General features: G+C 32.2%; 1 protein-coding gene across 1 annotated transcript in view; it reads left to right on the top strand.

Annotated features, from left to right (window-relative positions):
* The window catches only part of CSMD3 (CUB and Sushi multiple domains 3), a 576,871-nt gene that overhangs the window by 229,549 nt on the left and 328,605 nt on the right, over nucleotides 1-18,717 (top strand). Inside the window, exons 8-9 of the mRNA XM_005420686.3 lie at nucleotides 4,864-5,151; nucleotides 16,579-16,656. Of these exons, the coding sequence (XP_005420743.1) occupies nucleotides 4,864-5,151; nucleotides 16,579-16,656 (366 nt within the window). The remainder of the gene's footprint in view (nucleotides 1-4,863; nucleotides 5,152-16,578; nucleotides 16,657-18,717) is intronic.

Below are 18,717 nucleotides of genomic sequence, written 5' to 3'. Positions count from 1 at the left end.
CCTTGACTAAAAGTCCTTGAACATCTGAAAGAATGAAGATAGAATATAGTTATTACTCCTTTAAAAAATTCTGTTTATAATTGTAACTCTCTTTTTTCCTTTAATGAGGTATGAATTTATTTTTTTGTTTAAGACTGTCTACACTTTTTTCTCAACTACCCATTGCAAAATAATAGACTGGCCTCTTGCTAATAACATATACAGGAAAAGTCCTAGGCTGACCTCATGTCAGTTACCTCATTAGCACCTTCCTGTAGTCTGAGTCCCATTTAGGGTCATCTGCATTAAGGATCTTTAGCCTTATTTGGGAAGTCTGTGGTTGGATCATATGTGTCACGAGAACTAATAAAGTCCTGTACCTTTATTCATCCTGAATAAATAAGATAGTGAATATTCTGATTTGTTTTAACATATTGTGAACTCAACATGGTTTTAGGAATTAATAATAAAATTGTATTCTAATGAATTAGGATAGCTGTTGGATGATAGCCTTAGGTCTTCTTTGGTCTTATGAACAATTTGCATGTTTTTATCTGTCCTTCAACCACTGAAGATAAAAAAAAATAAATTTAGAAAATAGTCGTAAATGGGCCAGACTTTCTACCTGGAGTCCAGTAACAAGTGGAACACTACAAGTGTCTGTTCTGATACAAGTTCTCCACAACATGTTTATCAATGAGCTTCAATCAATGACAGAGAGCAGTCTCATTGGCTTTGCAGATGACACCACAATGTCAGTCATTATAGTCAAGGACCAGCAACCAATATAGCTGAGGACTGAGTTGCCACAGGGACACAGACAAGCTGGAGGAATGAGCTAACAGGAATCCTGTGAAACAACAATGGCCAGTGTAAAGTCCTGTAGCTGGGTAGGAAGAGCCCCTGGCAGTAGGAATGTTTGATAGCGAAGCAGTCTGCTGAATAGACCCTGTACGTTGTGGCAGACAGCAAACTGAGCATGACAGCAGTGTGCCCTGGGAAGAAAGAATGCCAACAGCATCCTGAGTTATGTTAATAAGAATGTGGTCAGTAGATTCAAAGGGAAAGATTTTTGGTTTTGTCTTAACTCTTCTGTGACCATAGCTGGAATAGTGCCTCAAGATTTGGGCTTCATGACAGGGAAGAATTTTTCACTGAAGCAAGTTCAGTGGAGGGTCACCAAGATGACTGGGGGCTGAAGCACTTACCCTCTGAGGGAAGACTGAGCAATCTGAGCTTTTTCAACCTGAAGAAGAGGAAAGCTTTCCAAAGTCAGAGTGCTCTAAAAGGAAAAATAAAAATGTAATTTTCAACAAGCATTTTCACTCTGTTAGATACCATTTTCTGCCTTATTTTTGTTTCTGCTGAATGATTCTCAGAGTGGGCAGGGTATTTGTTACCTCCCTGGATTATTCCCTCAGGCATTACTCATAAAAAGTTAGTCCACTAGATTAATTGGTAATTGAACTTCCACTATAAGTTTATTTGGGGTAAATTTCCTTTGGTATCATGTTTACAACAGGAACCCTGTGTATACTTGTAGCATATTGCATATGCAAAGTGCGTGCATCTAGCACAGATTCATAATCTATTTTTGGAGCTTTGTTTCAGGCAAATGTCAAAGGCTCTTGCCTCTTTTCTTTACTAAAAATGATCCTGGAATCAAGAACAACTTCCACTCCTATATAAATAGAAAGGCTTATGGGTCTCCCATATGTTTGCATTATCCTAAGTTTTAACAGTTGCAACACTTTTGAGTGGTGTCTTGTTAAGACTAGTTTTCTGAACTGAATTTCTCTGTAGATCATCAACTTGATCTTTTTTCACTTTTGCAGAGCTACAAGTTTTTCAGTGTAAACACTGCTTTGAATTTTTCCTTGTGTAAGCAGGCTAATTTGACACACTAAAGGTCCTCTGTTTTACTGGTTTTCATCTGTTCTCCTTCCACAGAGACTTGCTTAGAGAAATGCTGGTCCAGTCTAGTAGGTCTCAGAGTGTTTTGGTGTGGGCTGGTCAGGTTCTCTTTCTTTGTGAACCCATGCCCTAAAAAGCCATTATACTTTCTTGACCCCATGTCCTTACTGCTTCCTCATATGATTCATCCTGGCAGTTCCTCAAACTTCATATCTTCTCTGTGGCTGATTGTGAGTTCAAAGTGATGCTCTGCCTCTGAGTTGACTTCAGTTGACTGCATGGTTGAAGCCTTTCCCAAAAAGCAGAGCTCAGTCTTCTTTTCTTCCTTTTTGTGCCAGTTATCATTAAAAGTTTTTCTTCCCTTTTTTCTTTTTAATTTATTTTAACTAGAATATTAAAGTGAAATAATAAAGGAGTATTTCTTTATCCCATAGAAAAATGCAATTTTTAAAATAATCTCCTTGACAAACTGAAATGTCAGATGTGATTGCGGAAGATGGAAGTGGAGAGTATATTAAAATGCCCTTGCAACAAATGTGTTTCAGTTGGTCTAAGACTGTTTTTATAAAATAAATAAACCAAAATTCATACTTTTGCAGATTACTGTTTATGGAAAACATTGATTGATCTACCTTGTGCGGTAGCTGATACTTACAAGATTGTTTATACATAACATTAATTTTCTCTCAAAATCTTCCATGTAAATCAAGCCATATTGTTTAACTTTACTGATCATCTGCATGAGTTCTTCAGTGTAAATGGAAGTGGAAGCCTAAAAACTTTCTGTTTGAAAATTGCCTCTGTATCAAAGCAATACTTTCCAGTGTGTAAGCTTTGTAGCTCTAAGTAAGTTTAATTTTCCTTGCTTTTTTCTTTTGAGATAAACTTTCTTTTAAGTTGTTCTCATTTAAAGTGCTGTGCCTATTTAAATAAATAGGATAGATCATGCCATTTGATGGAGATTTTGAATATAGTTTTGCTTTGACCTTGATATTGGAAGCAGGTGAATGCCTGTTCTTGTACATTTGCATGCATGATAAAGATATATTCACATAGATTTTGTTTTAATAGCAGTGGTTATGTAACATACTTTAAGTTTTCTTTGTTTTAAACAACACTTTTCTGTTCCACAATATCTCTTGACCATGAATTTGTATTTTCTGTGTTTTAAACTTGGTACCAATCTGTCAAAATTTATTGTGCACTGAATCATAAGTAGTCCAGACTTTTGATATTGCGCATATTGTGACAATTTTCTTCTTTTATTATGAAATAAAGAATAAAACATGTCTAGATTTATTTTAGTTACTTATGCCACTGTAATTATAGGATAGCAAATGGTTTTTGGTTTGGTCTCTGACAACCTGGAGTCTTACATGGTGCTTCTAAGATTTTTTAGTTTTGCAGAGGAAATCACCACTATGATTTAGAAGTGCTATACTACAGAATAGTTGTTAAGACATTAAATATCAGATAGCAAAAATAATATGCACCCACATCAGCTTTATTTGTTGTCTTGATAAAGCTAACATATCCTCTTATCTTAGTATTTTAATAGTATGATAAAATAAACCATTTTAGCCTAAAATTTCTGCAGTAAATGAAAGAGACTTTATTAGCAAGACTGTTTCTGATATGAGTATCTCTTCCATTCTTTTAGACAGAAAATTTGAGAATTCTGTCAAGAGATCTGATATACCCTGTGCCTTAAATATACCATATAATGCTTAATTTCTCTGTGAGTCTTATTTCCATTTTCTAGTGGACAAATTTTTCTAAAAGTGTGAAAACTCTTGTTGCTTTCCATCTTGACATCACCCACTACATTTAAAAGACGAGTCTCAAAGTATGAGAGGAGATCACAGAACCAAAAAGAGAAGTGTGGAATATTATTGTTTGAATGACTGTTCAAGCACCCCTAATCATTATGATGGAATAAAAAAGCCATGTTTTAAAGATATTAATAAAACATAGTACAGTTCATGCTACATCGGCTTTGTTTATGCAATTTTTTTATGGTGAATTTTGTTATTCATTGCTCAGTCATTTATTTTTTCCAGTCAAGTTGGAGTTTCTACTGTGTTAAGATGTTCTAAATGCTCACAGGTGAGAGACTTGGCTTCCAAACATTTGCAACCAAATGTGGGGGATGGGGAAGGATGAAAATGTTAATAAAATATTGAAAAAATTGCTATATATTTTAAATACTAGAGAACTTAAAAGTGCTAACAATGTTTTCCCAGGTAGGGCATTTTTCTCAGCTTATCAAACATTTTGTGTGTGAGGATTTTTAGTAAAATAATTTGGTTTATTACAGAAATCAGAGAGCAAAAAGAAAATTACATATGAAACCTTTTTACAATCTTAAGTATAAATAATAATGCTGACAAGTTTTTTTTAAATGGGTACCTCTTATTATTCCTCTACACTTGGCTTCGTGTCAAGTCTAAATTGGCTTTTAGAGCCCTGTCAAGCTTTGATGAAGAGAATCAGCATATCTGGCAGCCTTATTAGTAGCTGGATTAGTAGCTTATGGCAGCTTTTTCTGCTGCTTAGGTTACTACATAATGCTGCATTTCACTCCTCAATGGGATGGTTACCACTTTTCAAAGTGTGGGCCCCCTGTTTAGCTGTATATTTTGATCTAGCCATGCTGGTTCAGGACTGAACATGCAGGGGTGGAAATTATGTGTTGTCATTATGACTGGTAAAAAATTTTAGGTTTTGAGAACATTTAAAACTTAACATGTATTATCACTATTATTACAAAATGTCCACTAGCATTAAACAATGCTCTGCTTCAAATTTTTAAATAAAGCCTATTGACTTTCCTCTTTTCATGTCAGTTGTCTTTACTATGTTAAACAGAGGGAAATTTAATCTTTTAGATTTATCAAGAAAACACAATTCAAAAGAAAAAGTTAGCATCCAGTACTACTGTGTGTCCCACAGGTTCTACTTTCATCAAAGCTGCCTCCACTGGTGAGTTAGAGGAGCATATTGCAGCCACTACTGGTGCCATTACTGTTGCCAGCACATCTGCTGATGTTGCTGTATCCAGTGCAGTGACCACCTGTAGACAATCTGCTGAAGAACAACGAGTACAAGCTATGAATGTAAGAAAATCAGTTCTGGAGTCGGCCACTTACAAGGAAACACTCTCTCTTCATCAAGCAAATTTACAAAGCACGAGACGACGACCAAGAAATGCTGAACAGATAGAAAGAACTAAAGAACTTGCAGTTGTTACTCATAGAGGTATTGGATATTATTTTACTTGTGCCCATGTAGTTATGAAAGAATATTTTGTATTAATTAAAAATGAAAGTTCAGGTATCCATTTAGGAAATGTAATTGAACCAAATGGGAAAGGGATTAAATCTGTCTAACTTTGAGTTCTAGCAGGGCAGTCAGATGGAAAAATGAGATTAGTAATAGTATTGTCTTGGTTATTTAAATTGATTTGATTTATAAAAAGACAAAATGTACGTATAAGGAATTTTCTTGTGATGTGATTTCATAGCTTGCATCATTATATTTCACAATGAAGCCTAGTGTAAGAGATATCTGATGAAAGTTTAGAGAATTGAGATTAGACTATTAATCTGTTCTGCATATGTGATTAGATATAATTAACCATGGCATTAAGAATGTACTTTATAAATAGCTGCTGTTGTAAACTAATAGGTGATGCAGTTGTATTCATCTCCCATCTGTTTAAATCTTCAGCAAAATTTTGGTTTTTAAAACATCTGTACATATTCATTCTATCAAACATGAAATCAATGATCAAAGCAACATTTAGAACACCAGGATATTCAGCAAATGTCAAAGTGTTAAAACTAAAGATCTCATATATTTTTATATTGACATCATCTAATCTGCATGTTAAAGTATTCATAATGAACAACATTTGGAGTATAAAATTAGCATTGTTTGCTGTGTTACAGTAAATGTCTATATCTGAAACATGAAGCTCATAAAAAGAAACACTGGAATGTTTTAATTTACCCAGCAGATATTCAGAAAAAAATTTGCACGTGGTGTGTTTTTAAACATGCACAATTTCAGGAAAGGATCAGCTTAATTTTGCAGGCTAATGTTGTTGATTTCAATTTATTTTACATTTTGAATTTTTACTATGTGCTTCATGTTAATCAATTGTACATGAAAAATTTGTAGAAACAGATATATTGATAAGAAGCACCTTTTGTAGCCCAAACAATTTGTAGAAGTCTTATTATATGACTGATATTTTGTAAGGACAGTTTCATTTGGAATCTGTTGTCTTACTGGATAGTCATCTGGTGTAACATCTAACTTTTACTAACACCTTTTGAAACAGGAGAGCTGAAGTTCCTCAGAATTTTAAAATATTTCATTAAATAGAATAAGTGAAAAACAAACACTGTCTTTGGTTTGCATATAAAATAGAAATCATTAAATAGGCATTTATGTTTCATTTGTATTAATTTCAGTGCCGATCTGAAGTATTTTCTGGTCATCAACTGATATAAATTAATCAACAGTTTGGTTTGTACTCGTTGTGTGGCTGTGGACTCACTTCACATCTCTGGACAAGTTTAAAAAAAACAGGCTTATTTTCAGTTATGAGGGAGTATAAGAGGATCTGTAATGTCTTCTAATTTAAAGATGTAAGAATGTACTACTCTGGCAGTTAAATATGGCAGTAATTGTGATACATATATAGTTTTTTCCAATTTCCACTTTGGGATCATTACAGTGCAGTGTTTTCCAGCATCCTTTCTTCTGTGATTTATTCCTTAGTACAAGATACAGGTACAGCATGTACTTCTAAATTATTTTATTAAGATAAAATGCTGAACATTAGATTATAAAAAAGGAGAATAATTTAGACATCAAGATACTGCTAAGATAATGCTATGGTGCTAATTTTTCACATATTAAAATAGTACTACAGATACCAAAAGGCATGAAAATCCACATACAACTGAAATCAGACTTGTGTAGACCTTAGTGGAGAAGAAGGGCCGCACCTAGTAGTTCCATGTGCATTTTATTCCCTCATGCAACACTGAAAGTCTTGGTTTTGCTAGCACTCATTATACAAAACTTTGAAACTTTTTACTGTGTCTCTTACTCATGGAACAGTATATGTGTGCATGCTATTAAAGGATATTCCTATACTGAGTAAAAATTTACCATTTTTACTCAGTTAACACCCATATTTGATAACAGCCATTAAAACATATCAAATGACCTTGAATAAATAACCTATTTCTTTCACGAAATATTCCCTACTAAAAAGACACAGACATATTCTGAAGGAATTTTTGTGAATGTAAGATAGCTGCTAATTGACTTGAAGGATTTTTATCACAGAAGGATGTTCCAGAGGTATTTCTATAGAATTTCCTATAGGTTATTACTGAAGTATTTTAACCTCTCTTTGACAATGCATTATGTACAGAAGTTTAAAAACTCTGCATATTAAATAATTATGGAATTAAGAATTCCTACTTTAAAATTTTATATTAAATACTTTTAAAATTATTTCTCTATTTAATAGCTATTAAAAATTAGTTTTTGCTTACTTCAGATATTTTTTCCTGTTTTTAATTTAAGAATTACACTCCCAAGTTATGCAAATTAATTCATAATTGAGAGGACAAAATTTAATATACTAAATATAGTTACTAAAGCTTACTATATGTAAGTGTGAATATTTAAAATTGTAAAAATTTATTGTATGTATAGACTTAACTGCAGGTTTTGTTGAGAATATTACTAGTAAGACCCAAATAGTGCAGGTTTATGATACATTATTATAGATGCAAAATCATAACTGCAGAAAGAGTAGTACTGTTGCCCTTCCACAGGATGGTTCTGTGAATAAAGTGTTTCAGAATGAATAGACAATAACAATACTCTCTTTTTTTGTAAAAATTTTTTGGAAGTTTATGCATGAACAAGATGTATAGAGAGAGCTAGAGGTTAATATATTCCAAAATTTCAACTGCTAGCTGTAAATTGCTGTACTATATATATTACCTGGATCTCAATAATCATTTAAATTGTGTCAAAAGCTGACTGATTATTATCTTCTCTAAGCTTATTAGCTGGAAAAAGGAACTTTAGGTGCATTTGGTGAAATACTTTCCTTAAAGTTAGGGAAGTACAAGTATTATTTTATACGGCAGTAGTGAGATGCCTTGCAGAATATTGTACATTATTATAGTTTCTTCATCAACAAGAATTCACACTGAATCAGATAAAGAAAGGTTATATAACCGTGTTACATTTTCCTGATCATCCCACCTTACAAAATAAAATGTAAGATAGGATGAAAGCATAAATTTTGAAGTGAATGTCAGTATATAGAGAACTTAAGTAAGGACAAGTTAGCATGTAATATATAAATATTTTTATTAAGGAGATGACTAAGAAGAGTTCTTTTTATTGGAACACTGAAACCTTGTAGAAGGAAAGAGTAGATGAAGGATGAGAAGCTTACTTTGAAAATGCACCTTGACTGGCTAATGAAAAATATATTTAGATAGACTTGCTGGCAGTGAAAAACAGCACCTTTTGGGTCCTTAGTTCTAATGAAACCAAGTGGTTAAACTCAGGAAAGTTTGTGTCTTGAATTCAGAAGAATGGGGTAGAAAAAGGAGATCTCTAACCCCTTTCATTCAGTTAAACCTAGGAACTTCAAATGCTGAGATTTAGTATAAATTCTTTTTGATGCTACAATCACAGTTTCTAGTATGATCTGTATTTCTCAGATGTGAAAACAAGAAGACAATGAAACATGATAGAAACATGATATTTCCAATCAATTTTTTTTTGTTTTTGTTTGTTTGGCATTTTGTTTTGCTTCATTTTGGTTTTGTTTTTTGGATTTTTTTCCCTCTTTAAGTATTTAAGAATTGTTGACTTCATCAAGACTAAAGTAATAGAGGACAATCTGACATATTTTTGTTTTCTATGATTTTTGTTTCATACGGTGAATTCAGAGTTTAGTAATGCTTTTAGTCCTATTTTTCTATAGTTTGTATCAACTACATACTTATTAAGGTTTTAGAATTTTTATTTGTGTATATGCATACATTATGAGAGATATTTTAGAACATTTTCTTGTGAGAGCTTGTACTTTTACTGTCTAAAGATAGGTTAAGAGGCATATGGCCAAATGTTAAAAGGCATTTGTACAGTGTGCTTAATAATATGACTTAAATTTTGGTCAGCCCTGAAGAGGTCAAGCAGTTGAGTATCGATTGTTGTTGGTCCCTTCCAACTATCCTATAATTTCTATTCTATTCTATTCTATTCTATTCTATTCTATTCTATTCTATTCTCAGCATTCATTTTATTACAGAAATACACATACATCATAATTAAATGCCCCTGAGAAACAAATGAGTGCCATGAGCAAACAATGAAAAACACCTCTACTACTGTTTGTAAGTCATAAATTAAATTTAGAAAAAATAAACAGTCGGAAAAAGAGACACAGTAGTCGGAGGAAAAAATTGCTTAGCAGACTCAGGTTCAAATAGTGCCAGGAAGTTTTAATGAATGACTGCAGTCATTATCTAGCAGTTCACAAGTGTCTCTGTGCTTTCCTTATAAAAACAATTTCTAGAGAACTCTGGATTCCAAAAGAATTTATGACTCCAAATTTCTCTTTTTAAAGAGAAGAAATGTCTCTATGCATTTGTAAATTTTTAACCATATATTCTCAGCTTGAGGAAATGTATATGTTTTAATGATTCTGCTTAACATTTTTTTTACAAAATTTTATAATTCCATGGATATCTCCATTCTCTAACTTTCTCTATGTTTTTTATTACTTTCTTGTGAGCCTTTATAATTTTTCTGTCCTTTCCCTATTTTTCTATAAGAGTACTTGCCTTATGCTTTTTGATGTCTGGCTTTATTTAGTATCTTAGAAATGGCCAGGAAAAAATGAAACAGGGAGAAAAAATCTTGCTATCGGGTGTTCCCTATTAAACCAGCATTTCTTTTTCCTCCTGCCTTACAGGAGAATTTATGATGGTAGAAGGCAGGAAGATTTTAAGATTTGTTACAGGAAATTAAATCATATGTTAATGAAACTTTTGAGAAAAAAAAAAAAGGATGTTATGAGAGAATTATTTATATTTTTTTTAAGATTCTGATAAAAGTGTATGATAGATCATTACTTTGGGATTACTCCATATAAAACTTCTAAGGATTTGCTAGAAAATATGTATTCACATATCTTATTTTTTTTTTGAGGTCTACTTAAAAGCAGGAAGAAGAAAGGAGGAGTAAAGATGGAGAGGTTTTTTGAAGAGCTTGTTAATATTTTTAAGTCTAGTAGATAATCATTCTGCATATGTCCTCGGAGATTTTTGGTTTCTTTGTTTTCGTTAGTGAAACCCAGAACTACAAAGATGGGAGTCTGAAGAACGTAAATGTATTTGGCAGTAAGATTTCTAAGATTATTTGTATATAAAATGATTTGTGTATAAGAAGTTTTCTTAGAATATTTTAAAAGTTTCAAGAAATGATCATAACACATATGTAATCTAGCACTCAAACATTTAATCAGTGAATTAAATTTGTTTAATATTTCATTATACTTTTGTAAATACCTATTTGATATGTGCAACAAATCCACAGATATGTTCTGTTCTGTGGATGAGCTCTATAATGCATGGTTTGCTAAGATCAAGGTTTTTATCAGACAAAAAGTGATAATACCCTAAACTTCTTGATATGTTCCCACTTGGAAAGAGGAAAGGAGATAAATTTTTTTCATCCAACAGTCAAGTCTGGAGTGCTTAGAAGGAAGAAAGGGAAAAAAAGAAAATCAGTCATACAGATTTTAATAAATGAGTCGTGGTAATGTTTTAATTGAATTATTGTCTTTTATACGTCTTGTCAATTTTCTTCTCAGAACCAGTTTTTCCTATTCATGTTTTTTGCGCGTCCTGCAGTTCTTAATTGTTTTTTCATTACACTATCAAAGTTTGCTTCTATAATTGATACTTTTCTGATGTGTTGTGTCATTACTTTCCCTTGGTATTTCAGGTTTTCTTCTTTTGACCACAAACTGTTGGTATAAGTCAGACTTATTTTAGTTAGAATATTAAAAAAAGTAGTGAAATTAGAATTTAATATTAAAAAACACATATTAAATGTATTTCCTTCCTTTTAAATATTTTTTTCAAATTAGAGAAATTTTATGTACTTATAGAATATGGAAGAAAAACTGCAATTTTGATCATTTTAAATTAGTAATGCAGTGCAATAATTCAGTGTAATAATGCAATAGTTGCAGTAATTTGAAATATAAATCTTCTATACAATTTGATTTTACCAGGGTACTTTAGAGTTTAAAGGGGAGAGGGATGTAGGAAAATGGGTGGAGGGGATGGGTAGTAAATAAAAACAAATATCAGCTCATGCAAAAAGTCAAAAATTTATTAGTATGAAAAGTGGGTGTTTCACCACTTGATTTTCTTTTCATCTTCTGTGTGGCTCTTCAAATTAAGAAATTGTTAGCCTATGCAGTTCATGCTGTACTACAAAAACTGATGAAAATTCCCGTTCTCTCATGCTGGCTCTCAAGGTGCAGAAAGGTTCTAGAAGATAGTGCTACATTAGTTGGTGTGTTGGGTTACAGTGAAGTTTATTTGGGTAATCAATAGGTTTAGAGATTTTTTTAGTGGCGATCTCTAAGATACCTGGATATTTCACTCTTGCATTGCTAGAATTTTGAAATTACGGATAGTTATCATAGTATGAGTAGAAAATATTATGCAAATGCAAAAAAAAAAAGTAACTGACCTTTTTATGAGTAGTGAGTAGTAAGTTCAATGCATTTAGGCAGCAAATATACTTCTAGAGGAAACACAATGAATTAGACATGTGCCAAAGGTGAACTAGAAGTATCATGCATGATGTATTTGGTATATCTGCACATGCACAGCCAATGCTTGAAGTCCATAGTATACAATACTCTTGTTTCTGTCACTAGAAATTGTGGTTGCGAATAACATCTGCCATCACCACATATTGAAGATTTTGAGTGATTAATGAATTACTGGTTCTGCACAAGTCAAAATCAGTTCTACACTGTAATACAAACAATTTTTTTTTCTGCCTCTTCAGAAAGCAGTTGAAAATTTAATTCCTCTTTATTTCTTAGATAACCTAACCTTAGGTTTTTCTGTAGTATTATGCTTTTGCATATGTAATTTAAGTATGGCTGTATATACAATCTTGAAATAATGGCTTTGATGTTATCATATTGTTCTCCATGTCCGTTAGCTGAGTGATAGTGAATATAAAGTAAGAGTAGTTCTGGACAGGGGAAGGGTTGTTTCCATTGTTCTGTATAGTTGAAATAATGCAACCTGAGTGCCTGCTTTGCATAGAACAATGGTGTTTTAGTACTCAGCATTCGAAATATTTTTTATATTTGATTTGAAAATTTACAAAATATGGAAAGGACAAGCTGGATACTTCTGTTACATAAATGCTATTGCACAACCAAAACAAAGATGTGAATTTGTCAGTTGACAGTGTTTTACATAAATGTCCTTCACATGGCTGTATTACCCTGATGCTTCCATATTGTACAAGTGAATTTTCCTTTTCGAATTTTTTTCTCATTTGGCCCTCAGGATGCACTTTTTCAATTAAGCTGGAACTGTGTCAACTGAACAATCTTAATTCAAAATGAATTTTGTTTCTAGTGTTTGAGAGCTTGCTGTACTTTAAGTTGTTATTAAAATTTTACATCTAAGTGGGGTTTTTTTATGTTATCTATGCTTAAAACTTCTGTACTTGAGACCCTTTTTTAATGCAGTGCCTATCCTGAAGTATAAAATGCTGGAATTGTCACTTAGTCCTCTCTTACAGAACTTACAAGTGTTTGTATGTAGCATGGCTGCATATATTGCATACATGCACATAAGACTTTGGATAAATATACACAATTACACAGCCTTTTTATTAAAAAAAGAAAAAAGACAATATTTTAATCTTCATGTGTGCCTAAAATTTTGCCTGTAAGTATTAGAATCTTCATTATCTTATATGGGAGACCATTTTGGTCAAAAACTTCTAGAAAATATTTCTGAACACGTTTCAGTTTGTATTGGCTGCTTGAAAAGTGTGCATGTCTCTGATGTGTCTATTGACTGAATATTAGCTCACACATCTGTAATGAAAAAAATCTTACCTTTATTACTGGGACTTCTCTCCTTAATAAAGCATTCAGATCCATTTTCCTTCTTTACAGAAAATATTGCACCTTCTCATCTTAGAAAAAGTTACAGAGAAAGAGTGAGAGGGAGAGAAAGGTGGAGCTGTTCAGTCTGAAGAAGTAAGGGCTTTGTGGGGACTTTGGAGCACCTTCAATTTTCATAAAGAGGACCTACAAGAGAGCTCTAGAGGGAGTTTTTACACAGGCAGGTAGTGATAGGACAAGGGGGGTTGGCTTTAAGATTAAGGAGGGTAGGTTTAGATTAGATATTAAGTTCTATACCTTGAGGGTGGTGAGGTACTAGAACAAATACTTGGTACTAGATGATCCTTAGGTCCCTTCCAACCCAAACCATTCTATAATTCTATAATAATAATTATGTATTTTTATTAAAGTGACTTGAACTAGGAAAAAAGTATGAGCTTGAGCAGAAATCCCAAGGTGGATGCCTAAATTATTTTCAGGGTTTTGACATAATCTCTGATTTGGTTTCAGAGTTCTGATGCTACTCTTTATGCTTCATGCAGTCAAGTGATCAAAAATAGATTTAGGATTGTCAGAGATTTATTCACATAGGAGATGTGCACCAGTGTTCCTTCTTCTCCAAAAATAAACAATAGAAATAAACAAACCTGCTGTCTTTATAAATTTAAAACAAACCAATCAACCTAGAAGCCATATGTATTTAAAGTATCATTAAAAACAAGAAAATTAAGCCTCTTCTTGTATTATAACACTGGAAAGATGGTTATGTCATATAGGTTTTTATAAATTTAGATTATTTTTAGAATATACTTTTGTCTTATCACTACCTTCCTATTATATTTGCATGTCTCCACAGGATTATCCTACTTTGTTGCTGTAATTTATTTTCTTGACTCTTGGCTGTTCAAATATATGAAAACATACTAATCTGACTGTATTTAAATATTTGTACTGTTGTTACTTCTGAACACTTTTTCTTGAGATAAATGGGCATATAAACTCATTTTATGCAAAAATAGGTATTTAAAGACCAGATTAACTGATCTCTTAAAGTGTCTGTTTTCCTTTGTGGATCAGCTTAGATGTGTACAACTACACAGTGTGTTGTCCTGAATTCATACTCTGAGACTTTTGAAAAGTGAAATCCACTTTCAATACTTACTGTCATGTGTTTGACATGCAAAAAATCCTTATTTTGCCAAGTATAAAATAATCTATTTATTGGGTAGGAGATTTTTTATGATAGTGGGGTTATTTTTATGAATGTTCATGCATTTGCAGCCAAACACATAGTTTAGAATCAGCATGTTTGCCATATAAATTTCTATAACTACTCCTTCACAATGTATTCAGACATTATTGTTCAGTAAATCAACATACAAACCCCAGTTTAAGAGTAAAATTCTTCCCTTGTAAACGTGCTGTAGAGAACTGGAGTTGCTTGCTTTCCTGGTGGTATTTAATAGTCTTGGCAAAGTGATACAAATGATTATAAAAATCTTTGATTGATTTCACTGTGGTCACCAAGACACTCTTTTAACTATTTGCAGTTCCACCTTAGATCTTGGGAACTCTTTTTTGTACATAAACTAGGGATATGCTATCTACATATTTCAGAATGAGTAGAAACAAATGAAAAAAAGAAATGCAGGACAGTCTTCCTTTGTTAGTGTGTTGTTTTGATGACTTCTGAAAGTAAAGGACAAACATATCTCTAATGAGAACATTTAAACTCATTCTAGCATCTGATATCAAATATCCAAGACCACTCCCATCTTACTTAGGTGCTGGAAGAATAACTAAGCCTATCTTCTGATTCATGAGGAGTTATTTTAGACTGATCCTTTCAGAAAGCCAAAAGAGAGTTAGAGCTATAGTCCAACATTCCTATTTACATAGAAATAACATTTTAAAAAGCTCAGACGATGAGAGAGCATTGTTGTTATTTCAGTATTGCTCTGTAGTATGAAAGTAGAGTTCTTCAGTCTATGATTTCCCCTGAGGATAGAATTATTTATGGACTTCAAGCAATTTGGAGAGGGGGAGGGCCTTCTCCTATTAAAAGTAAAAAATCCCAAAATCAAGTACTTTGTGTTAACATATGTATTTTACTTCTGCAAATAATGTATTTCCCAGAACCATTATCAATGTTTATATGTTACATTATAATAACACAGAAGTAAATTTACATTTTGTCTTTTGAGATATTGTTATTTCTGTATTTATAAGAAAATTTGGTCTCTTCAATCAAAGGTCTAAAAATATTTATTAACACATCCTGTATCTATGCTATAAATTGTCTTTCCTAGTAGAATGCTCTTTCTTCTGAATCTTGTTCTTCTCTTGTGCTTAGTAATGATATTTTTATTCATAAAAAGATATCAATAATATTTTGCTACTGTGGTGTTTATACCTAATGTAAAGGTTCTTTGACTATCCATTGATTTACTCTAAGAAGTAATGGGTATAAAAAATTATCTGATGAGGTACAGTGTATCTACTTAGCCTAAGTTCTCCTAGATGCAGCTCCTTTAATTTATGCTGTCTTCATCAGCAGAAATTGCTTGTAGCCAACATAAAACATCTTCTATATAGTTTTAAAAAAATATATAGTGGCTATAAAGCCACTTAAGTATATTGTACATAAAGTCAACTTAAAATTTAAAATTTTTAAGCCGGTCCATTTTAATTTATAATTCACTGCTTACAGGCCAAGACTATTAGAGATGAGGCACTTAGCTTAATGACTGAAAAGGAAAGTTTCTTGTAGAGTATTTGCTTATTCTTGCTTAATTTTTTTATATATATTAAGTTTTGGATTTATTCTCTTAGTTGTTTTCTTTCAAAGATATGTTGAGGCCACAAGGTTTGCCTGGATTAATTGCTTATATCATAAAGCCAGCCCACAAGAAGGACTTTGACAGAAACAGATGAGCTCTGGGCTTAATGGAGAGGTGGGAGACAGATACCCTCCATATCACATTTTGCAAATAACAATTTTCAAGCTAGAAAGAAGAACAGCTGCAGAACCAATAGCAGAATACTATATTGTATTTTATTTTCTACATTCAAATACCTTTTTTCTTCCTTTTTCTTTTTTTTTCTCACCACAGAAGAAACAGCTATTTTTAGAGCAAACATATTTTCAATTCTTTTCATTTTCCAAGTTCCATAAATGTGTGACAATGTTTTACACAATTATGTGGTGCATGGAAATAAACACTTCTAGCCATATTTTTTTTATTATTTATGCAGGAGGAAAAATATGTTGCAAATACCAATTCTTTCCTTTGTCAAGTATACAAACTGGTCTCAATATTTTTTTTGGTAGGTGCAAAATCTGAACTTGGGAGGTAGCCAGTACTCTAATTTGTATATACTTCCATGATAAAATTTGTCAAATGAAATATTTTAGATTGTATTGCCTGATACATGTTTTTGTTTTTGTTTTTAACTAGTGAAAAAGGCCATAGATTTTAAATCTAGAGGATTTAAATTGTTTCCAGGGAAAGACAACAGCAACAAGTTTTCTATCTGTGAGTGTACTCCTTTTTGTTACTTTTTTCTAGTGCAAGAGTGAAGTTTGTGGTGTGCTGTTTGTGTGTAATTATTTATGTATTCTTATAATAGAACTGGTTTCTCCAGTCTGCATGATGGATTTTTAATTTTGGTTCTACACCAAAGACAGCCTTTCTATAAATCTGGTGTTGTATAAAACACGTTATTTTGTCAATAATTTTGCAGTAAATTTACAGTATTTGAAAGGAAACAAATATTCAGCCTTCTAGGTGGCAGCTGTAAATTTAGCTCTAAGTAAGAGATCAGGTTTTTTAATTGAACATTGGAAGTAGCATCAAATGCTGTGCAAACTATAGCATATCCTCATTTACAAGTGCACAACCACATATCAGGTCACTAAGTTTGCACATATAAGGTCATTAAGTTTGACATCTTAACTGATTAAGTAGGTGTAGCTTTAAAAATTCTGGAGATGCTTGGTGCCTTCAATTTTAGTTACAGACATTAGAAACTCAAAGTGCTTGACATCTCAGTGGACCAAGTCCTGATTAAATCACGAGAAGTCAGGCAACTTTCTAGCACAAATTAAACAGGTATGTCTCCAAATGTATTGAAAGGATACTTTTGAAAAAGAATGTGCCATTTTTATAGAGGCCTTTTTGGAATAGAACCACATTTTAAATATTTAAAAGTAAATAAAATGGACTAAATTTTTAGCATATGTTGGATTATACTACATTTCATTACTCTTCACAGGGCTGAAAGGATTTGCTTTTGAAGCTCCCTAGGTTGGACATATTTGAATTAATTATTTGTTTAAAGTATCTCTGATGAATTCAGTTTACAGAACTTAGCAGCGTTAGCATATGTTTTTATTTTCAGTGTTAGATTTTAAACTGTCAAGGTATTATTGTTTTAGACAAAGATATGTCCAAGTACCATGACCCTTCAGCATTCACCAAGTCAGAAAAATAAAGCAAAACACACTTCTGTTCAATTTTTGTAATGTCATGTATTGCCATATTCAACTTCTCTGTAAACTGCATCACCTAAATAGTTCTGTAAGACATTTCTGGTTTACTTGAAAACTTTGTATCAAGATATTTAAAAACAAATATTCATTTCATACCTTTTGGGTGAATGGAAAACAGACTGATTATGCAGAAGAAGTAACAGTAAGATAATTACAGTAATGTTTATAAAGTACATCAATGAGGTCTCTGCCTAATTGCCCATCTGTAATTCTGAAGTTATAAATAATATTAAAATAATAATACAATAGATGATAAAAGATATTATTTTGCATTAATCATTACATTTTCTACTATATAAACTTTAATAGGAATTCCATATTTATAATGAAGTACCAGATACTCATGATATCCAAAGTTGATTGCTAGTGATTAAATTTTTCAACGTATTTTTGAAGGTCTTTAGACAATTTGTTATCATATTCTATATGAAGCTGGAAACTTCTTTATACTTTTTGTTATTGATTATGCAGAATAGATTACATATATGAGTCAATAATAAGTGAAGGTGAAAACGTGGGTGATTTGTACCTTTAGTGACCATAATCTTTTCATAAATAGATAACAAAGGTTTTATATTATAGTTTAGCATTTGATTCTCCAGTCACTTTGGTAGCTGAGAATGTGGAAGAAGTAGTATTTCATAAGAAGTTTATGTATTTGGCTGTTGACAAGATAATTTTCTCAGTGTGCCCTCAGCTGGGTCTAGTGTGATTGTATTACAATGACAGATAGGGTCCTTTGAGAAAAACAACATTCAACTGTTAGTGAAAATAAGGATAAGTGAATATCTATTTTACATTATACCTCTTATTAGTAATGTCTTCAGATTTTTTTTTGTCTAGCATTCTCATCTGTATGTCCTTTCATCATTTTACATATTTTTTTGGGTTTTATTTAGCGTATCAGTCGTATAACATTCAATAGTAATGCACAGGTGATTTTCACAGAGTAAAGCCAAAAGATATTTGATGATCATACACTTTGAAACAAGTAGGCATCTGCTTCAGTTTACAAGTGTTGAGACTAACAAATGAATTAATTGGC

Source organism: Geospiza fortis, unplaced genomic scaffold, assembly GCF_000277835.1.
Source record: "Geospiza fortis unplaced genomic scaffold, GeoFor_1.0 scaffold111, whole genome shotgun sequence".
NCBI classification, from domain to species: Eukaryota; Metazoa; Chordata; class Aves; order Passeriformes; family Thraupidae; genus Geospiza; species Geospiza fortis.
This window is presented reverse-complemented; position numbering and strand designations above follow the sequence as displayed.